The sequence below is a fragment of the Poeciliopsis prolifica genome, unplaced genomic scaffold (genome assembly GCF_027474105.1).
Source record: "Poeciliopsis prolifica strain line A6 unplaced genomic scaffold, Auburn_PproV2 SCAFFOLD013, whole genome shotgun sequence".
NCBI classification, from domain to species: Eukaryota; Metazoa; Chordata; class Actinopteri; order Cyprinodontiformes; family Poeciliidae; genus Poeciliopsis; species Poeciliopsis prolifica.
In genome coordinates this window covers 2,650,380-2,673,834 of record NW_026562388.1, presented here as the reverse complement: position 1 = coordinate 2,673,834, position 23,455 = coordinate 2,650,380, and the positions used below count along the sequence as shown (strand labels likewise).

At 39.0% G+C, this 23,455-nt stretch overlaps 1 protein-coding gene across 1 annotated transcript in view; it reads left to right on the top strand.

The window, feature by feature from the left end:
* The first annotated feature begins 3,528 nt into the window (after positions 1 to 3,528).
* The window catches only part of slc7a14a (solute carrier family 7 member 14a), a 31,788-nt gene continuing 11,861 nt past the window's right edge, over positions 3,529 to 23,455 (top strand). The window contains exons 1-7 of the mRNA XM_055038266.1: positions 3,529 to 3,824; positions 16,681 to 17,212; positions 17,512 to 17,748; positions 19,083 to 19,300; positions 19,984 to 20,130; positions 22,790 to 22,998; positions 23,088 to 23,235. Of these exons, the coding sequence (XP_054894241.1) occupies positions 16,906 to 17,212; positions 17,512 to 17,748; positions 19,083 to 19,300; positions 19,984 to 20,130; positions 22,790 to 22,998; positions 23,088 to 23,235 (1,266 nt within the window). The 5' untranslated portion in view covers positions 3,529 to 3,824; positions 16,681 to 16,905. The remainder of the gene's footprint in view (positions 3,825 to 16,680; positions 17,213 to 17,511; positions 17,749 to 19,082; positions 19,301 to 19,983; positions 20,131 to 22,789; positions 22,999 to 23,087; positions 23,236 to 23,455) is intronic.

Below are 23,455 nucleotides of genomic sequence, written 5' to 3'. Positions count from 1 at the left end.
ATAAACCAGAACGTGGCCTGAAGGTCAGTTGACCACTCAAGTGGAAATTCAAGGAACGTTCCAGATAGATGCTCGTGGGGCATCAGGAAGCAGCAGATAAGTAGACGGCAACCACTTCAGGACCACAACATCCTGACTCTCCTGTTCTTGAAGAAAGAGAAGTCCTGTTTTGATGAAACAAGCAAACAAACCAAAAAAATCTGTTTCTGCACTGTACAGATGGAAAGAGATAAAACAAAATGTTCAAGTAAGAGAGAACTGCTGTGTTCTTGTGGATCTTCGCAACGAAACGGTTCAAAAATACATCAGACAGTCACGCTCTGTGTTTCGTCCCTTTCTAGTTCTCTTCCTTTATATTATTATCCATTTTACATGTCGCTCTGTTTGGGCTGTTAGTTCTGCGACTTTTAACGCTGTCACTCTCTCTTATCGTTCTTGTCTCAACACCTTACCCATTTCTCCAAGATTCACTTTTCACTTGGTGGCTGTCTGCGATCTGTCTTTTTTTTTTTTCTTTTTGCTTAGGCTTCTTTGTTCAAAAACTTCTGTATTCCTGGGTTCACTCAGTGAGTATATTAAGAGCACTTCTGGAGGTTTCAGTGAATAATACATGTCTGTTAAAGCAAACCAAAGCAGGCAGACACAGATGGGGGAGAGAAGACTGAGCTGAATATAAAGTTTTCATAGGATGTAAGTGTGGAGGATATATTAGGATGAAATATGAGCAGACGGTTTTGTTATTAGGCAGAAAACACGAGAGTCATTCAATCTAATACATTCAGACTCAAAGAAGGAAAATGTAAGAAAATCTCCTTTTTATTTATTTTTTTACTCTTTTCTGTGCACACAGAGGCAGCACCGTTCCAAAGATTTCCATACATCAACATAAATCTATTGTTTCACCCTTAAGAAGTGAATTTGAACTGTTATATCATTGCCTAAATAACAATTTCAAGGAATTTAAAACAAGAATTGGATGCACAAGCACCATGTTTGGGGTCAACGATTCTATCAGATTATAAAATCATGGACAAAACTGCCGAAAATCTTAACCGCAGTTGAACTGAAAATCTGTGAAATATTCTTAAAAGACAGGATCATGACAGAAAATCAATTGATTTAAATAAACTCTACCATGTCTCCAATTAAATACTTGTTTTAGCCATCAATACACCCTAAAAAAAATTCTGACGCATCATTAAAAGCCCTAAGTTAAAATGGTGACATGTAATACACATTCATCAAGATGCTATTTATTTGCACCAAATCTGACAGAAATGAGGGTTCAGTCTTGCCTCGCAGTCAAATGACCTCATCAAATTTCTCAGAATTATGGGTAGTGACACTTTGCTCACAGGTCTGTCTCGCTGCTTGGGGCGTCGGGTTAGTGACTCATGCCTCCCTCTCTAATGCGCAGACACGTGCTCTCACAGAAAGTCCCAGACTCACACAGCAGCCGGACCACAGGGTAGCTGACATTTAGCAGTGAAAGAGAAAGCAGTCAGAGCTGAGGTGGAAAAAAAGATGGAAGCAGCAACCACAATGGTGTCCAACACTCACAAAAGCTTACGGTCAAAATGTAACGGGCCTCATTCTTAAGCACTTAAGCGAAACGTGTGCAGGTCAGGCAATACCGTAATCCAGGGGTGCCCAAAGTCGGTCCTGGAGGGCCGACATCCTGCATGTTTTAGTTCTGTCCCTGTTGGTAGTAACAACCGTTTCAGGTTGTCAGTGTCCTTAGGCCTCCATCATTTGGTCGAGGTGCGTTAAACCAGGGAGAGAGCTAAAAGACGCAGTCATTGAGAACCGACTTTGGGCAGCAAATCTTTTGGCAACACCTTATTTGAAGGGCTGTGCAAAAGACTAACATGACAAAACAACGGTCATGAACTTGAAGGAGTTTTTATGAATGTTTACAATTGTTGTCATGAAGTGTCATTGGTAAATAACGACACTATTAATGCAAAGTTACAACTTTGCAATTAAAAGTCAATTAAAAGCGTACATTTTGCATTATTCTGACAATGAAATATAATTTCAATGCAAAATTCTATTCATTCCAAAATTGTTTGGAGGCATAGTCATTTTTGTGGATTTAAGGTCCTTTTATTTTTTGTATGACAATTTCAGAAATTGGCTTCCATACATTCATTTGGGTTCTGAGCATAAAATATGAATACTGAGTAGAGTTTGTGGTAGTGGTATTTTGCTTAAACTGTCTTTGAGTGTAAATCTTACTGCCAGACCACCAGACATAATGGATCAAAGTAAATCCATATAGATTTTTTTCTCTACCTTTTCTCTCTGGATCCATGAATGTTCACATTGCAGCTGACATAAACAGGCTTTCTGTGGTAATAAAAAAGGAGAAAACCTAGTCAACTGCTGAATATTTGATCATTCACCAGCACAGAATAAATAATTTAGAAATTGGCCTTTGCATGTCTGTCTCTCTCTCTCTGTCTCTCTCTTTTTTCTCTTTCTCTGTCTCTCTCTCTCTCCCATTGGAGACAGTTAAGGTCTTTAACCATGGTGTATTAAACACCTGTGATGCCCTTTAAGATGCCCTTAAGCCACTTCTTCAGTGGAAAATGACCGGAAAATGCCTGATGACCGGTTCCACCGCCCTTGCTTGGGCAGGGTGATTGAAAGGAAAGTCATTTGTGACGGTTTTGCAATTTATTGATTTCTGCCCTGTAAGTGCAAACCAGATGACATGTTCACAGAACAGCTCCGTCTCAGTGGGAGCAAACATTGTTAAGATTCTTGGAAATTTAGGTTTATACTTTAAAGTAAAACCTCACCACATTCTGTCATGTTACGTCTTGAAACTCAAATTTATTTAGAGTTTCAAGTCTAAATAAATGGCAATCTGCTGGTCTATCAGATAGACCAATGCTATATGGCAGATAGCATTGGTCATACATTGCACAACTAGGAAGTGTAAGAATAGCGATGTGTGGCTTAATTTATTTTCTTTACTCGTAAACAAATGTGAAATGTACTTTGCACATGCTTTTGCTGCAGATGCAATACGTAGAAAAAGGTTTATTGTTTTTATTTCAAAGTGGCTCAAGTTTTAATTCTATGGATTACATTTGTTAATATTGATATTCAGTTTTTTTCACAAATTCTGAAAAAAAAAACATTAATAAATACCTGCGTTTGCTGACATTATAGCGTCTTTATGCTGATACATTTTCTCATGATTAAACCTGAAAAATGACTTCTTAACTCAAATATTTAGTCGTTTAGTAATCCAATTGGTTAGTCTTTCAACTTTGGTCGTGCCATTTATAAATGTTTATGACTTTATCTTGTTTTATAATAATAAATATTACTGAAAACTCACTGCATTGTGCTGAATTAAAGTCATAACTTTGTTGGTGTAAAACTAACTTAAGCTTTACTAGGTTAGCAAAGAAGAAGAAAAAAACGTTGTTTTCAATCCAGCAGTTTAGGCAATCCGTCGCTTGTGTCATTGCCGGATCTTCACCAAATCACGGGATGGGGTAGAGTGAGGGGTGGAACCGAAACTACGACATCCTGTCCCGTCAGGAAAACAAACCGGATGCGTGTTGCGCCGCGTATGCCTTCACGGGGCTTCCTGAATGATTTAAACCGTTTTACATCATCGGCCTCACCCTCCCTCCTCCCTCCATCCCTCCCTCAGTCTCTCTCCCTCCTCCCCTCCTCCATCCTGCGCTGCCTCCCGCTGATGCGCCGCGCAAGCAGCCCGGAGATGCTGCTGCTGCTCCTGCTGCTGATGTTGGCGACCGACTGCAGCATCCGACATGGGCATCCTGTAATCCGGCCGCGGCACAGTGAGTGTTTTTTTCCCCTCCACTTCTCTCCTGCGCACCCTCACCAGCGACGCTTTTCCTAAACTTAGCTGCTATCTCAACCATCGGCTGTTTTCCCATCTTCCTTTGTGCAGTTTTCCTTTTTTTTTTTTCCTCCTTTCTTTCTGTTCATAAGGGGGTGGCGCATAAACGCGACGGAAACAGCGAGAGCCCGTACTGTTTTAGTAACAGGGAATTGTCCCTTCCCGTCACTACACCCCACCCAAAGTGATGTTTCTTTGCGGAAGAGGAAGGAGGAAAGAGTTGAGGGTGGGTGTCGCTTCTCCCAGCGGACTGTGGCTGCAGCAGGAAACTGTACTGCTTGTACAGCGAGATGCCCAACTTAAAAAAAAAAAAGAAAAAAAAGGTTGACATAAATAATTGAAAATAGTTTTGATTGCAAGTGAGCATATTGGGTGGGTAAACGTGGAAAGTAGAAGGAGAGAAAATATCTATCTATCTATCTATCTATCTATCTATCTATCTATCTATCTATCTATCTATCTATCTATCTATCTATCTATCTATCTATCTATCTATCTATCTATCTATCTATCTATCTATCTATCTCTGTCTGTTTGTAGGAAACATACTGTGCATCTGGATGCCTGCGTGTGTTTATTTGAGGACAAGAGCACTCAGACACTGACAGCCTCAAGCAGTCAAACTAGGCTAATCCCTAATGACATGGGCTGATCTCTCTCTTTCTCTCTACCCCCCTGCCCTCTACCTCCATCTATCTCTTTTTTGTTTGTTTTTTTTTCTAAATTTGCCATAAGGTCTTGTCTCCTTCTCGTCCTTTTCCTCTGCGTTCTTTGTTTTACTCAGTTGTGACGACGTGCTGTCCATGGTGCTGAAAGCAGATGGCTTGGTGATACGGTGTAGCTAGACGGGCCTGTCACCGCTCAACAGGTGCCACAGACAAGAGGCAAGGATTTTGAAGAGGGCGGAGAACAAGGTCGCGTTGGGAAACGTTTTGGTGGACATTGTGTGTTGTGCCTTTCGTTCTGGAAAAGGGCTCATTCTAGAGATCTACCAGGAATTCACCAGTTGATTTGATCAGGCATGGCCTGATCAAACTATCAGTGGGCAACTGCAAAGTCAAAGTCACAATCTTTTTCCAATCAGGGAACAAAACAGGCAAAATTTTCTGACGCTGACAGAACTCAGAGATTTAACTGAGCAACATTTGGATCTCAGGCCTTGCACAAGCAGGCACTTTTAAACAATTCTCTCTTAAATATGAGGCCCTCCCAAGCTTTAAAAGGTTAACAAAACATGAACAATCAAAAGAAAGAGACATATGAGTTAAACAATATGTCAAATCACCTGATCTGAGAGGTACCAATACTGTCTACATTTAAGGACAATGAATAAGCAGTATTATGAATAAATAAACCAAATTCTTAAGGTTGTCCTCTTGCATGGTTTATTTTTTTAATTATTTTTATTTTTTGTAGTTTTCCAACACATACAGGCCCACATGTGCAAATGAGGCAATAAGAACAATCAGTACTACACAACAGTGGTACCAGGTTGTGGTGACAGCAAAACTCTTCATTGTTGAAGTTGCTACTGAGGGCAGGAGGCTCAGAGTTAATCATCATGTCAGTATCTTTAAGCTGTTTCAAATGAAGTATCAGAGACATAAAATATTATTTATTTCCTCAGATATGTTCCAGAGATGTCTTTGATCACTTCCTCTGGGAGAGATAGATAGAGAGAGACTTAAGACAAATAACACAAAGGTTAAAAGATCTACAGCAAAACTGTTTTGTTATTTTGTGTTTTAAACTCTCTTTGTGATGAGGGATGATGGATTGCAAGATGAGATAATGTCTTGCATTCTCCAGGGATGTTAGCTGCACCACTCTTTAATGTAAGTTGAAAATTTGTTTCAAAACATCTAAAAACACAAACCCTCAAATTTGTGCCTATCTTGTTGAGAACATTACAGAAACCTGTAAAACTTAAGAAATCAAAAGACACAGCGATCGCCTGTTAGGACTTCACCAAAACAAAAAGGATTTGTTGCAGAAAGAAATGTAGAAATAAAAGAAACATTATGACCCCCATGTTGATGTGATGAAGATGAATTTGCTGAAGCAATGGCAATGAGAGGCAGAAACAGATGATTACATAACCACCCAATTTAGCAACTGCAGTTTGTCTCCCTGAATATCTCTCACATAAAGTCCCAGGCAGCTTCGGCGACACAGAGAAGAAGACAGAATCACATGCAGGGCCGGAGGTTTATAATGCAGCCGCTGCTTTTTAAGAGACAGTTTCATGCCTGGTATGTGTGTGTGTGTGCCACAGTGTTGACATGAGTGTTGCACTGCAGTGTCTAGCAAAAGAACTGATACCAGATCCTTCAGACATTTTGTCATGATAAAACCACAAACTTTAAATTGTTCAGGAAATGGTGATGTGAAAACTCGATGATCGTGTTGTGGAGTGTGCATTGACAACTTTGCGGTCTCTAAATACATAAAACAGAAAGAAAGAAAATGGGAAAACTTCTGACTTATGAAAACTTGGCTGCCCACTTATACTGGCAGACTGGATATTGAGAAGATTTGTCATAGAAAAGCAGTCTGGATGCTCACGGTAAGACAGGAAGTGTCATGTTTCTTCAGGGTTCGGGTTTCGGTTTTCTTTTTGTGGTTTCAATCATATTCTTGTGGGTTATTAATGTTCCATTGGACTTGCTATATTCTGACTTTTTCAGTTTATTATTGCACTTTAGGAGTTGCCATATTATCCTTAATGTTTAGTTTGTTCTTGTATTTATCGCTTAGATTACTGTCTGTTTTTTTTCCTTTTTGTTTCTTGATCATTTGAGTCTTATTTTATCTCCTCTGTGTTAATTAGTCTCCTCCTTCAGTCTCCATGTTTTCTTGTTCCCACAGCTGTACCACTCTGATTAATTTAGCCTCTTCTCTGGTCACTTTATAATCCCGCCTCAGTATTTTAAGCTCAGGATTTTGTGCAGTGTTGAATTATTCTCTTATTTTTGCCTGACTGTCTGAGTTCTGTCTCCATAAAGCTAAACAAGACAGGGGACAATTCAGAAATCCACATCAGTCTTCAAACCTTTTAAAAATTAGCCACAACAGAACAACTTCCAAAGAAATTCCCACTATTTCAGATAAAGCAAAAATAAACTTATAGATAAAAGGCATTGTGAATACTAACACAACACCAAACCCCAAACCCCAAACGTAAAACAGGGCGATAGCGTTGACTCATTTCTTATTTCCCAGAGCTTATTAACATGCTCAAAACAAAGGAGAGAGCCTTTGCAGAGGATTGCTCTGTTCCTGCATACATGGCTCCACAGTCTGCTTTGAGGAAACCTCCGACCTTCAGACTCTGCTAGTCGTTGAGCATCCGTCCCATAAATAAAAATGTGTTTATCAAATCAAACCAAGTAAAGTTGCAGAAGGCCAAGGCTTGAATTTGCTGAAATCATTTCAGATGAAAATATTCTGCTATACCACTGGCTTGTATTTTTTTTTCTATTAGAGTCCAGTGGATTTTTTTGTTTAAAAAAAGAAATTGTTTGTTGCTTTTATATAAGATACATAAAAAGAACCAAACGGCCTAAAAGAAAATTGGTTGTGCCTGTTTGGAATAAGAAATGATCAGTTTACTATAGACTGGCCCTTTTAAATTGCGTTGTTTTTGCCTCGTCTAACTGGATACGTGGCAGATGCTACAAAGACACGTACACTCATAAACTCTTATTTATGAATGGCTGGCAGACGCCCACTTCCTTTATTCCAATCAGAGACTGGTTAGGAATGATGTCAGAGGACCTGCCTGCACATAAAGGTGGGATACTCACATTGTGTTTTTGCTTGTTTAATGTTTATAAGTGCACACAATGAAGCCTCCTGTTACAGTAGACTCTAAACAAGACAAAAGGAAAAGAAAGAAAAACAGAAATTAAAAAAGAATCCAGGATTAAATCCAGTGGGTTTGATGGATCTGATAACTACCACAACCTTTGTTGCAAATGTACAGCTAACTACTCAAAAGACCGAATAGAATATTATGGTTACTCATTTTAATTTTTAGCATGATAAAAAAGTATATTTTTTCTGGAGGTTTGCTTTGGCCTTCAAACGTAATGTCATTTTAATGACTGTGCAGCTGCGTCTGAACTGTATCATGAACAATTCAGTCCAAACAGGAACTTTCCTGATAATTAATAGTAATTGTACTGTAAATTTTAAATGTCAAAAAACAGCATTTTATTACCTTACTTTTAAGGCCATGAAAAGTCATCAGAGATATCAGACTTATCTTTAAAAAGATTGCAAGAAAGTAAAAGAGGGTGGAAGGACAGAGACAGACAAGCACAAAGCCCTCTACTGACAGCAGACTAAACACAGTAAGCAGGCCAGGCAGCAAGACCTCATTTGCTGGAAAGCCATGTGTAAGATGATAAACAACCCACTGTCAGAGAAGAAGTTTGTAAAGATTTGCAATTGAAATAAAGGAGACATGGGGTAGGTTAGAGAGCGTGATGATAAAGAGATGCTCTCTGACAAACTGCTCGTCAGTGACAGCAATGAGGTAAGCAGTGCTTCTGACTGAACAAAAAGGGATGAAAACCTGAAGAGAATATGCCTAATTTCCTTCACAAATTGTTGTCTTACGAATGAACGTTCCACAGAACAAAATAAGTAGTACTGTGTAGTCCTTTTAAGTGCTAAATGACCTTGGTGTTCATTTACCACTTGAGGGTAAATAGAGATGTCACCATTATGGCTGGTGAGCTTGGAGCCCCAGGGAGTGGCACTGTTGTTTCTATTTATCTTACAGTCAGGAGGCAGATTTACTTTGCTTTAAGCTTCAAGCTGCCTCTGCGCTGCAATAAGGGAAGACAGAGGAGGTTGTGGCGGCCCAAACTGTGATTAATCAGCTTTGGAGACAGAGCATTTATGCAGAGCAACTGGTCTGGGATCACTGTCTATTGAAGTAGCCCTTCTTAGTTGTTGGTCAACAAATTTAATGAGTTCTGAGCTGTGGCCATCAGAGATAAAAAAAAAAAAAAAGAAGAAAAAGCAGGATTAAACATTTGATCTCATTAACAAACTCAGTAATTAGCCAAATCACAAAGATGATTTGCTTGGCATAAAATATGAATGTGTGCTTCACTGACAACAACCAGGAAAAGACATTTTCAATAGACTAAGCACTCGTAATTTGAACTGGTTTCTGCTCAGCATCTGGTCATCTTTAGTGCACTGGTTAAATGTATAGTTTTATTTTAAATAAAAGTATTCATTCGTTGGAATTTTTATGCATTTTTGAGAAATACTTGACGCTCGCTCTCACAAACCACCGAGCTGAGCTTTCTCCTCACCGAGAATCCCTGCCCCATGCTTTTCCCACGCAGCTCCTCCAGACTAGCGGCAGCAGCAGTTGGCGAACACCTGATGGAGTTGTGTGTCTGCTGAGCTCATCATACGTACTCCAACGTTACTGAGAATGGTTTTAAACGGCATACTGGAGACTTAGATGACGTGCAGAAGGTGAAGTGTTGGAAAGACCAGCAGATTCTTAAAGAAACAGAGACCAGTTTAAAGCTGCAGTGTCATATTGTTTTTTTTAAATTATGAGTGATATATAGAAAATTTTGATAGCAACTTAAGGTGACATAGTTACTTGATTATGTCATATAATTGCACAATGTGCTTGGAAAAAAAACAACAACAAAAAAAACACTGCCCTTTAAAAGATACCAAAATGAGAAGTATGAACTATTAACACTTCATTAACTAATCTTTAAATGCCAGAGTAGAGTGAATGAACAGTATAAATAATAAAGATTTACTACAAATGAGCAAACTTTCTAAATACACCCTTCAAAAACTAAAATCCAGTGCAAGCTATCGTCTCCAGAAAATACCTATTTAGTGAAAAGAATCCAACCAGCTGTTCTGAAACTATCAGAGGGGGCAAGTACAAATATATCAATTTTTTTGGCACTTCACTACTGTGTGATACCTCCTGTTGCAGTGTCAAATAGAGTACCAAGAAAACACACTGATGTTTGAAGTTGAAGTGTAATAAAATCTGAAAAAAAGAGGAGATTTATTCTTTGGAGATTTATTCTTAAAATTTAAAAGGATACTTAAAGTATAGTAAGGGCAGTTTCCATCTTGCTGAAAAATATATATAAAAAACAACAGCAAAACTGTGATGGATTCATGGATCCTTCCTTTGGCAATGCTTCATTTATTTCTCAGAGGGATCATATAGCTCTTGCATCAGAAATGCCCTCTGCCTGTCTGACAGCCCTCTAATAAAATGGATATGAACGTAAAAAATTCTTATAGAAAAATTAGTCTCCAGAGAATTTCGACTGACTTGAGCAGTCGTAGCGAGGCCGATGAACCAAACAATTGAATCACTCTGACAGCCTGCAATTTCCCTTGTTTTCTATGTCAGATTTGTTTGGCGTGTCACACAGAGATACAGTGATCAGCCTGCCAACGCAGTAAATAAACCACATTGTAACAGATGTAGGTTCGGCTGTGGAAAAGTAAATGGGGAACTCCACACTCCAATGCTAACAAGCCAATTAACAATTGTTAATTATGGTAACAAATCTAGTGTGGTATGTTTCAAGACTTTCCTCTGCTTTTCTGACTGCAGAATATGACCTTTGTCAACCAAAAACACTTTATAAAATGACAAATCTGCCTAAATGTAATTAAGTAAACGTGCATAGCCATAGGAAAAAGACATTTGCACACAGATTGTAGGAAGCTCTAATCGCTCATAAATCTTAACAGTGTAAGCAACCGACATCCAGCTGTACATTAAGGCACATGAATTATGCACAGTAATAGTTTCTTATTTAAATAAGCTGCCATATTTTTCCCCACTGTGTATTCATTTGTCCAAAGTTCAATAGATCTGACATTATGCAATCATTGCAACTAACCTATTTCAGAAACTCTTACAGTAAATCTTTACCTTAAAAAATAAAGCATAGGGGGACTTAAGGAGTTACTCAAACTTGAGGATTTGTAGAACATGCACAACAAGAGCGAGCTTTTGTATTTCAGTTCAAGGTGTAAAATTATGGAGTCATAACAAAGTCAAAGTGTAATACAAATTAAGAGGAAATTTAAGAAGGTCATTTTCACAAGACAGAAATATGGATGAGAGATAGCACAAATGTGAATATGTAAATTGAGGCTATCGCATATGAGTGTTTGGGTATCTATGTATGGATGCATATATTTAGACGTGTGTTTGGTGAGTCCATGGCAAAAAAAAAAAAAGATAAAATGGAAAATTCATTAACCTCTGTTTTTATATATTTAACTTATTTAATAATGAGGGTCCATCTGAAAACCTGGTATGAGTTTATGGGGCAGGAGTTCATAAATCTTTTATTTCTTTACAGTACTTTTCGAGCATGTTAACATTATTGTGGTGCAAAAAATATGTCTTTGGCATTCCTTGTTCACATCTGATATTTATTCTGCTATCATGTTCGAAATAAATAAATATTCACACCAATTTTTAGTCAGACTTAATCCTAAATAACACATTTCATATTTCTAAACAAGACTTGTCCTGTTTTGTCTGCATTCTGTGAGAATTGTGCCAGGGTTTTTAACAGGGGTCGGTTTTTATTCCCCAATCCATTAAATGCAAAGCAGGTTTCCAACTTTGGTTTTGAGTGATTTGAAGCAGTCTGGCCTTTATTAGGTAAATGCAGCTCTCACTGCAAACATCAATGCGTTGAGAGCTCAATACAGTTATTCAACCAGCACTTTAGACTTCAGGAGAGACAGGCTTAGTCACTGCTGATGTGTCACAAGTATAGATATTCTGACAGCTCTCTTATCAAAAGAGCAGACGCTCTAACACCAGTGGAGATGATTATGACAGATATTCAATTATCAATTTCCTTGTGAAAGCACCACTGCTCTGCGTTTTGGTAAGGTATGTAATTTTGTAATGACACTGTAGAAATAGATGCTGGACCAATCTGTTGCGCATGGAAAAGGCTTTCTGATGCACTGTCGAAAGGCTGTGATTTTTCAATCCTCTCTAATCACACATGCTCTGCGGTCAGTGGGCTTGTACCTCTGACCGTTTCCCAGGCACCTTCTTAAACTGGAGGCTCTAGCACACAAACAAATTACAGTAAACAAATGCAAAAATTTATGTTTTTTTTTCTCCAATAGTGCAACACTGATTAATAAAAACAAATTTTTTTCCCACTCGATGCTACTCTCCTTGCAAACATGAGATGACGTGTACAAGACCGTATAATCATTATTTTCACATACTTTTTCTTTAAAGGCAATGTTCCTCATATTTTGTTTGTGATAGACAAGAAAAAGAAGCGACATATCTAAAATCCCTTGCTGGCTGGATGAGATTTCACCCTTTTTGCATTTGTGATTTGTGTAATGCAGTGCAATGTGTTACGTTGCACAGTTATTTTGATGTTCTTCATCAGTGTAACTCTGCGGAGTGACAGAAGTTTCTCAAAGTAAGCCATCTTTTATATTCTTACATTGGCTGAAATAAATGCTAGTGTTTTTTTTGTTTTTTTTAAGGCTGCCTTTTCAGGCATGGTAGATCACAGATTTTTCTAGCTCAAGAAGGAAAATACATTACAAACCTTAAGTAGAATTGTAGAATTTCATAAATTTGCTAAAAAATTTCCTCTCCCAATATCTTGCTCTCCCAACCTCCACCGACTTAATAATCACAAGAGCTTATCTGATAGCTTTAAGCCCACTTGGCATCTTGCCGAGACTGAAGCGCTCCGGCCCTCGCGAAAACAAAACCTGGCTGACAGAAGGGGAAATGGCCTGTGGCAGAACACCAAAATCAGCAAAATTTCTCGTACTGCTGAGAATTTATTCATGTTTTGCCATCCTTTCACTGACCCGTGTGCACTGATTTCAAGTTGAGATAAGTTTACGGTGCCCTCCGAAAGGATTCAAACCAATCATTTCCATACTGTCATACTGCAACCGCAAACTTAATTGCATTTAATGGGTTGGGGGGGGTTTCTGTGTGAGACCAAGACAAAGTAGTACTTCATATAGAAAGAAATGATGTGTAATTTTAATAAAAGTGAGCTGTTTGTTTCAATTAAATAATGAAAAATTAACAACAAAGGGTGTTTGGTCCCTTTTTGCATAGTGATGTGCTTACGTATTTCCAGAAATAATTACTGTCTATTGGGTTCAAGTTAATATTTCTGAATTTGCAGATATATTATGTTATTGCAACCACGAAGCTTGATATGTTTCATTTGATTTTTTTTGTTTTGTCACAGAGATGAAAATTGACACATGGATTGAGTCTTTATAATAAAAATCTGAAAATGTTGGCATGCATTTGTATCTTGCCTACATTATTCTGATACCCCTAAATCTAATCCAGTTAAACCTGCTGCTTTCAGAAGACACCTAATTGTTAAACTGGCACAGCGTCTCAATTGGTTTTAGGTTTGGACTTTGACTAGGCCATTCAAACTAAACACTGATGTTCTCTAACAAACCTGTACGATCTCCACATAACTAAGATTGAGTGGCATTTAACTCTGTAGCTTGTTTGCTTCACTTTGTTACAACAATAACAAACCCTCTCCTCCCCCAAAAAAAACACTGAAGCACTGAAGGTTTTAACTCAACTCTTTTGGAAATAATGTTTTGCGTGTTTTGAGACATTTTCTCTAAGCAGCCTTTATTGCAGCCTTCGCTACAGTAGTGAACAGGTTGAACACCTGCTGCCGTCCTCCTTTGTTCAGCTCTGTTTGGTTGATGTGTGCTTGTTCAAATAATATACAATCAGCGCGGGGCAGGTGGTGGTTACTGTAAAAGAAGTTGGGAGGGAAGAACGGGGGTTGAAAGATGAACATGGAACAGGAGCTGTAAAAACTGAGCAGCTTTGTTTTGAGATATGACAGCCTGGAACGTGTCCGCCGCACTCGTACCACACTCATTTATTAGCTTTTGTCTGTGTTTTGGTGAAGGTGACTGAATTCGTGGGCAGCAGTCAGTGTTTCAGATTAAAGCTGCTAAAGTCTGTGGAGCGTCTCGCCATCTTATTGACAATGCCGATATAGTTTCCAATATCACACTCACACAAATCTGTTTACATTGTTTTTCACTGTGTCGATGGCAATCAGGTGCAGTAAAACCCTCTGTTTTGACCTGACCATGTTCCACAATGACTGAGCCTTCAGTGTTGGCAGCGGATTGGTTGCATTGCAGGGTGGAGCCTTGGCACAGCCAACAGATGCTCCATCAAACTGGGATCTGGGTTTGCAGGCCAGTGCCTTGCTGACTCTGTGCTGCATTTATCAGGATCCTCCACTCTGGGGCTTTTGCACATTGTCTGGCAGGATGCAATTCCTGCTTTCAGGGTGTGCCACTGCAAAGGTGGGCGAGACGCCAGTCTACAGCAATGTTTAGGTGGGTGTTTCTGTCACAGGCTGGCCAGCGGAGAGCTACATTATAACCCGATGGTCTCTGTCGTCCTATGGTTTTGTGCTTCAACGAGAGAAAATTTATTGGTGTTGGGCTTTTGTTTTTAACATGGATAGATGGCATGCAGTTAGATTTTCACTGTTCTGTATGTTATGAGAGTGGATGTGTTTTTAGCGACTAGCAACTACTTAGACACTGGAGAACATCCTTTTATAAAGCATTTGAGTACCTTATCTGATGATGTGTTAAATAAATTACCAAAACATTGCGATAGATGAATTTATTAACGCATTCGATGTATATGTTTGAAATTTCATCTCAAGATATTTGTCTAAATAGTCTGACCTTTGGCCTTTAGCAGCAATAAAGCTAAAAAGCTCCCTGCAAAGCTTCACTGTTAGAAAATCTTGAGCAAAGTACTTTGACTTTTAAAATAAAAATTTACTGTATTACTGCCATACAAAATATATCTCATAGATCATCTCAAATCAAAGGTCAAACACTTTTGTGCAACGTTCTTTTTTGTTTTCTACAACATTCTTAAAAAAAAAGACTTTATTTTAACACTTCATTATTTATTTTGCTGTGTAAATATGCTGACTTGGCTTGCTTTGCAAGCTCATGTTTAACATGTGCATATGTTGCCCTTGTGTCAGCTCATACTCCACTGAATGCTCACCATAACACTCACATTATTCACCCTTGGAGCCCTTTCTACTGCTTCACATGCCCGTGCTTCCACTGAGTGCAGCTCCAATAGTGGCCCCCATTGTGATTCGGTTAAACAGCTGGATAATTGCAGTCATCATTGCTGAGAGGCGCCGTGGGTGTGCCGCATGTGAGTGTTTGTTCGGTTACTTTGCGTTTGCCGCCTAAAGTAGACGAGTGCTGATTGCCGGTCCAGCACCGCTCAGAGGGAGTGAGAGACGAGGGCTCCAATTGAGGTCTGTAATAGCTCTCCTTTCAGCGGTGTGCCGAATCTCATCATTATCCACAAAAACGTTGTGAGAGAAAGGAATAATAGAGCAGTGTTACTCAGCAATATTTAATCGTTCCACTTATTCGTTTAAAAGCCTTCGCAAAAGTGTTACCCCTTGAACTTTTTCGCATTTTGTCACTTCGACACCACTGAAATAGTGATTTAAATTTTAGTTTGTGCAATGAAGCACAAAGTATTGCACAACTGTGGAATTAAAAAAAAAGAAAATTGTGACATACTGTATTCTAATGCTAACAAAATCCACTTGTTGCTTTTGTTGTTTTTCACTAATTAAAGTTTAGTTGTGTGTATTTTAATCAAGAGGCCCAAGGTAACTTTGGATGAGTCGCTAAGATGCAAAGCTTAGAGCATTAATAGAGAATCCCCCTCCTAATCTGCTTGAAGTTGATCAAAACTCACATCAAGGATACAGAAAACGCATAGAAGAATGTGTCTTGCTAAGATAAAATTAATGTTTTACTTCTTGGTCTACTTTGAAACCACTATGTGTAATGTCAAGATGGATGGCGCTGCATAAAGGGCAGTCACATTGGAGTCGCTCATTATTATTTGTATAAAGAGAAAAGTGTAAAAGTTAAAGCGGATCCTCTGAAAGTGCTTAATTTTAATGGGACATGATATCAATTATATCATACTGCTTGCTGCATAAACATTTCGGTGGCCCTGTGCCACCATTTGTTTAGAATCACTTTTAATTTGGGACATTTTCCAGATTTCATAAAAAAAAAAATTAAAAACATTAGAAACATTTAGTCTCTTAGCACCAATAAACATCTTGAGTTTGATTTTATTTAAATCTCTTTCTTGTTTTATTTGAGATTTAACAGCATTTTAATGTTCACACATATCTGCTTTCATATGTGTGATCCTTGCATTGTTTGATATCCGTTAAGCAGTTCATTGTGTTCAGCAGTGGAGCGGTTTTACCAAAAGTTATCAGCATGGGATCATTTTCATTTGTTTTTTAGCAATCAGCTTTTTGGGGGGTTTTGTGTCAATGAATGTTGTCACTAACATCTTAATCTCGCCTTGACCGGTAAACATTACACAAGCACGACCGTTCAAGTTCTTTGGTAACATCGCAGCATGTAAATACTGCTCTCTCTTCCCGGCACAAACATTAGAAGGAAATGATGAACTGCGGTTGTCGTTGATGAGCTTAGCTGCCCTGGCAACAGAGCTACAGGGAATGGCCTTTTAATTTTGCTGCTCCCTAATTAAGGTACAAATCATTTGCGGTCAAAGTGAAAGTGCGCCTTAGTTTTAGGCTTGTGTTGTGAAAATATAAGCACGTCTCACACTGTAACAGAAGCTATGTGTGAAAGTAAGCGGTCTCTCTTTTGTCTTTCAGGTAACTTTCTCTGTTGTCATGTGGGTAGAACCAAACTAGGCCTTCCGCTAGACTGTTAAGAAAGCCACGGAAAGCGGTAGAACATCCCATCCTCTTTCATCACATGGATGAAGAATAACTTCACTGTCTCCAGAGAATTTCCAGAACTTGAACTGAAGCATCAAAGAACAAGCGTCTTGCAGTCTTCCTCATCAGCCTTCCACTCGCCGACGTCACGCCCTCGCTATGAGCGGACTGGTGGGGAAGCTGGACCCCCGCAGGATACAGTGGGGCTCAGCATGGAACACCTTCACGTCGCGCGTGCTGAGGACCAAACCCGTGGAGTCCATGCTGGATTCGGCAGTGTCTGGCACCAGCTCACATGGCACCAGACTGGCCCGGGTGTTGTCCACGGTGGATCTGGTGTCGCTCGGTGTGGGCAGCTGCGTCGGGACGGGGATGTATGTGGTCTCGGGGCTTGTTGCCAAGGAGATGGCTGGCCCAGGGGTCATTGTGTCCTTCATCATCGCAGCTGTGGCATCCATACTTTCAGGTAAGAGAGACAGAGATGGCATTCTTTTGCCATCTCTGGCTTTCACACACACTTGGCGATTAAAGCAGCAGTAAGATGCAGACATTTATACCATCATTAAACCTCTGATTCACAAGAGCCTTCAGTAAGCGTTCATATTATTATAAGGTCAACGCCATTATAGTTTTAATTTGATATATCCTCAAAGGATGCTTCACTATAACCCTACAGTTCTAATCAGTTTCCTTAAGTCAGCTTTTTACTCCTTGCACTATGTCACAGAGGGTGCCTGTGTGTGTGTCTTCTTGTCTTTACTGAAGGAGTGTGTTATGCAGAGTTTGGGGTGCGTGTGCCTAAGACCACAGGTTCTGCCTACACATACAGCTACGTAACCGTGGGAGAGTGCGTGGCTTTTTTCATCGGCTGGAACTTGATCCTGGAGTATCTGATCGGCACGGCGGCGGGGGCGTCGGCTCTCAGCAGCATGGCAGACTCTCTGGCCAATCACAGCATCAGCAACTTCATGATTTCACATATTGGCACACTCAACGGCTTGGGTAAGTGGCTGCTTTTGATTGGGCTTTACTTTTTTGTGTGTGTTCATTGGTTTTATTTTATGTTGGCTGATTCATAAATTTTATGAAATGGAAATGATAGCGACTGGTTGAGCTGTTAGTTTTGCCATGGTTGGCACTCATAGAAGCCGGGTAATCATAACACACAGTTATTTGTCTACTTAAAAACAGACATTTCTTGGTCGGATTTGGCCAAATAAAATATATTGCATCCTCTTGATGAAAAACAAAACTACACAAGCAGAGCTTTTTTTTTTTTAACCATAAACGTTGGCAGGAGTAGTTTTACTTCCAGTCAGAAAAGCCAAGACCTAATGAAAAATAGCATCTGCTGTTCCATCTTGAATTATGAAAATAAATCCTCAAACATAGCTTTCCAGTTTGAAGCCATGTGAAGAAGGCTGCTCTCTTTGGTGCAAACAACTGTCACTGACTTGTCAGATTCTTACTTTGTGGTCTATGATGATGAATACAGTCAAAGGAATGCAGTTCCACCATCTGACCCAAAGTAATCTCAGTTCAACAACTAAACCATGAAGTGTCTTTCCCTTTGCACATGCCTCTGGCAGACCCAGTTGAATTTCCCAGTGGACACTGAGAACATGGTGGGAGTGGTCACATGGCTCGCAGTATGGCCAGCTGTTCCAATGGTTTATTTGAAAAGCGTTGTTTCCCTTTCCAGCTGGTGAATTGTTCCTCCCCGCCCAGGGGAAGTTGTGGAATTTTGCTAAAAATACACAGATCTGGTGAAACGTGTAAACGGACTCTTCATGTTCGTGAATGCGCTCTTAATTTTGGGCTTTTAAAATGTTTGTCCAACACAAATAGAAAGATTTGCCTTACACATGAAGTAGTTACAAGCTGAAATTTTGTTTGCTTTTCTTTTTTGTGATGCACAAAAAATAAAGGACTTATTTTAGCGTCAACTATAATAAAGTATAGGAAACTCATATAGCACATTTTGTTAACTTCTTGACAACACAACTGATATAATCTTTGATTGTCTTTTTTGCAATTTCTTAACTTCATTGCACTGCGAATAAGATAAAGACAATTTTAGAGACTAGGAATAAAACAACACATTCATTCCACACAAAAATGTCTTTTCAAAATTTTGGAAATATACCTCTGGAAAAATTCTACTCTAAGAATTGTACTAACTGTATTTTATTTAAAAATTATGTCCATCTTTTTGTTTTGTATCTGGAGTCTTTATTCTAGTTGTTGCCACAGCTGCCTAATGAAATACATTGATACATCAAAATGCTTTGGGGTAGATATGAGTGTGTGTGTGTGTGTGTGTGTGTTATTTCTAGGTAAAGGGGAGCAGTCATACCCAGATCTGCTGGCTCTTCTGATAGCCTTGCTGGTGACAGTGATCGTGGCTTTGGGAGTGAAGAACTCTGTTGGCTTCAACAACGCTCTGAACATCATCAACCTCATTGTGTGGGTTCTCATGATGATTGCTGGGCTGTTCTTTGTCAACGGAGAGAACTGGGATGAAGGGAGATTCCTACCCTTTGGCTGGTCAGGGGTATGCATGCACACTCTCATCTGCAACACTGGGAAACACGTGTAAGAAGCCTTACTGTACATGTATCTTGTAATAAATAATGTAATAATTTCAAAGAGAAAGAATTGTAAAAATAATAAAAAATAATAAATAATATCTGTAATTTGAGGGAATTTGATCAGTGGGGGACATTTCTTGTTGGATTTCAAAATTGTTTTGACAAAATCATCCGAAGCACAATTACTTCAGGGTTTCAATGTAAAAGAACCATTTATTTAATTTTATATTGTGTGAACACAATAAAAGACAGTACCAAATTGTCAGAACTTTGTGGTAGAGAACTTCAGCAATGAGTGCCATTTTTTTTGTAAGTTTCCATAATTAGCATGAGTCTATTTAAAAATTGATTCTTTGGAAGAGATTATTGGACATTTTCTATCCATCACAACATTGCAGACTTTTCCAGCAATAATTACTCCAAGTTGGTTCAGCAGAAAATAAACTTAATCTATTGGAAAGTATGTTATCTTTTCTGCGTGAGATTTTGATTCTGCAGTAAAACTTTTCATCATAAGATCTTTTTAACATGTTTACCACAGGCACTCATGAATGCAGGTAACAATGCGTACACAACCCGAAATGTCCAAGTACATGCAGGGCCAGTCATCTTTTTATGAGCTATACTTCCTTCTTGTTGGGTGCAGGTGATGCAGGGTGCAGCCACCTGCTTCTATGCCTTCATCGGGTTTGACATCATCGCCACAACAGGAGAAGAGGCCAAAAGCCCCAACACCTCCATCCCCTACGCCATCACTGCCTCACTCATCACCTGCCTCACTGCCTATGTCTCCGTGAGTCAATTAAATTTGTAATTCTCTAATTATATATAATTGTTATATATAATTATAAATGTGTTATCCTAACTTTTTCCCACACCAGACATTCAGTTTTTAGAAGAAAAGAAAAGTCTTTTTGCTATGACTAAATATCATAGCAAAACATAGGGGTCTCCTATGTTTTTTTTTATTTTTTATTTTTTTATTTCTATGTAGACAAAGCAATGTTTTACTTCCAGTTATGAATTCATATTTATTCCTGATCTTCACACCTAAATTTGAACTTTTGCTTTCAGTTCCTGTTGGTTGTCCCATGAATACAAACTGAGAAGTTTGTCCCGACTGTTGTATTCCTGACAGGTGGAAGAAAAGAGCCTCTCCCCACAGGCTAAATGTGGGAGAGTGCATCTCCACCACAATCATGTATTCAGCTCAGACAGCATAGTGTTCCATTGTGTACAGTGAGTGGTTGCTGTTGTGGGTTCTGGGGAATATCAATCAATTAAAACATAAGTTTTTTTTTTTTTTTTTTCAAATTTTACTGAAGCAAAGATTACATCAGCTTCAGATTGTGTCTCCCTGTCACATCAACTTCCACACATTACCCCTAGCATGAGCTCAAAAAATGGTTTTCCCCTATTTTTAACCTCTGCCTTTCTTTGATCTGCCTCACGCTGTCTGCATCTGGGAGAAACTTTCCTGCTCCCTGTAGATCTAAAGTAAAGCTACTGACTCATTCCTCTGGTGACAGAGATTCTGAAATTTGCTTGAGTGACAGACTGTAGCTAACTTTTTCATTCACAATGGTAGAAATTCTTATTTATTTATTTTTTCTCTGATGAGTATTCCAGGTATATTTTTTCATAATCATATTCTTTGGTTGTTGTTATTAAATAACTCTCAATGGCGGTCAGGAACAAACTGCTCTTTTACAAAACAATGAATCCAATGTGAGTTTAAGCTTGACAGCTGAGGTCTTCTTTATACTTTTTCTTGAAACACAGACAGGCTTTATGATAGTTAATACTTTATAGTATTGGTTGTTTTGTAAATATTAATTGGCTTATGGACAATATCTACTGAAACAGCCACAGCATAACATGATGGGTTGATAAGTTTTCTTATGACTAAAGGTTTTTAGAATGAATCTTTTGTTGTTAGATATTACACTAAAAAGCAGTGGCATTTTAGTGGTGCCAATACTGGTTATGCATGGAAGTAAGATCCTACATAATCTGTGGACTTCGTTGCTAAGAAAAGAAAAAAAAAATCCAAAGATTTAACTCCAGCTTGACTGAAGGTAATGACCCTAATATTTAAGAATGGTCATAAACTGCACAGCTCCAGAGCATTATCCCTAATTTTCCTTCCAATGAGTTACTGTTATCTTTAGCAACTTTACTTTTAGCAATTACATCTGCTGGGAGTCTGATGGGACTCTGTTTTGCTAATATTTACTACGCTCAATAGTGGCGCCAAACCTAAGAATACAATCAATCAATGATACTTGTGTCGCCAGACTTACTGACACTCTGCTCAAAATTTTGCAGGTTTTACTTCAGTAGAATAACGTCATACTGAAGATGCTGGAAATTTTTACCTTTGAATACATTTCTGATGTAATTTTCAGTCATAAAATTAAATGCATCACCCCAGCTGTTAATATTTTGTACAGCCTGACAAGGAATCAAGCATTTTCTATATTTTTATTCTAACATTATTAATTTATTTTATTTTAACCACCTTGACTTGTGAGGTGATGAGGTAAACTTGGTGTTCTGGTTGTTTTAAGCTTTTCTTTTTATTATTTGCCTATATCCAATTGCTGTGGATATAGGCAAGATTAATAAAGCACCTATTGTCATCCCACCAGTTTCTGACGTACTGTGGGCAACAAAGATCTTCTTTATTGTTCTTTTATATTTCCTGTTTTGGAGAGTTGTTAAAAAACCTCACTGAGCTATTAGTCTTTTCCAAACAGAGCAGTGGTGAAAAATTTGCGAATGGCATTTCCTGCCAGGGGGCCAAATCTTTAGCTGAAACACATTTCTTTATTTCAGCTGTGTGGGGTTCATCTTTTTAATCACTCTCTCTTTTCTGTAGCAGTTATGCAAATCCAGCTCTTTTGCAGCCCTCAACTGTGACAGATGGCCCTGTGTGATTTCACACATCAGACGGAAGGACAAAAACATACAGATACACACACAGAAAGAGAGCGAATAATGACTAATGAGCAATTTGCATGCGGTGGGGAGAGCTTAGCACAATATTACTGTAAAGCCAAACTGTAAAACCGTAGTTCTCATTCAGCAGCAGTTAGAGTCCAATAAAACGTCCTTCGACTGAGTCAAGAAAGGACCTTGCAAATTTTTTTCTTTGATGAAAAGTTTTTGCTTCATATTTTAGTAAGAATTTGATGGGTTTTTGCTCTATTTTTGCATTTAAAATGGTGAAATGTCTTCATCTTTGTCAAAAGTAAAAGGTCGGAGCATTCTCAGGAACTCCATCCATCCAACCATTTTCTGAGCACCCTTCTCCCTAACGGGGTCGGGAGGTGCTGGTGCCCATCTCCAGCTGCGTTCCGGGCGAGAGGCGGGGTTCACCCTGGACAGGTCGCCAGTCTGTCGCAGCATTCTCAGGAACTAACAACACCAAATTTGTGCCTCTCCTTTAGGTCTCTGTGATACTGACGCTTATGGTCCCATACAATGAAATTGACGAAGATGCCCCGCTGATGGAGATGTTTGCCATCCATGGCTGCATGTTTGCAAAATACATAGTTGCTGTGGGGTCCATAGCTGGACTCACTGTGTCCCTCCTGGGGTCCCTGTTCCCCATGCCAAGGGTCATCTATGCTATGGCAGGAGATGGTCTTCTGTTTAAGTAAGTCTATGCTCTTATTGTACGTTGTTTAATTTTTGTGTCTGGAGAAATGACATAGCTTGTGTATCTTTACCACTCTCTGTGTGTAGGTTCCTGGCCAGTGTTTCTTCGTACACGGAGACCCCTGCTGTGGCCTGTGTTGTGTCTGGGTTTCTGGCTGCCCTTCTGTCCCTTCTGGTCAGCCTCAGAGACCTGATAGAGATGATGTCCATTGGCACTTTGCTGGCCTATACTCTAGTGAGTGATAAGTACCGGTACAAACAACATGTTTTGTATGTGTAATATCTAACCACAAAAGAGGATGCCTTCTTTTTCTGCTTTTGTGTATCTTAACTTTTAATTCTTCAGCTCTTTGGATTCCATAACTAAATTTATGCTTTGGTTACATTGAGCTGTATGGCCTGAGTTGGTGGGATTTGCCATTTTATGTCCCCACATATTCAGGAGAGCTTTCCAC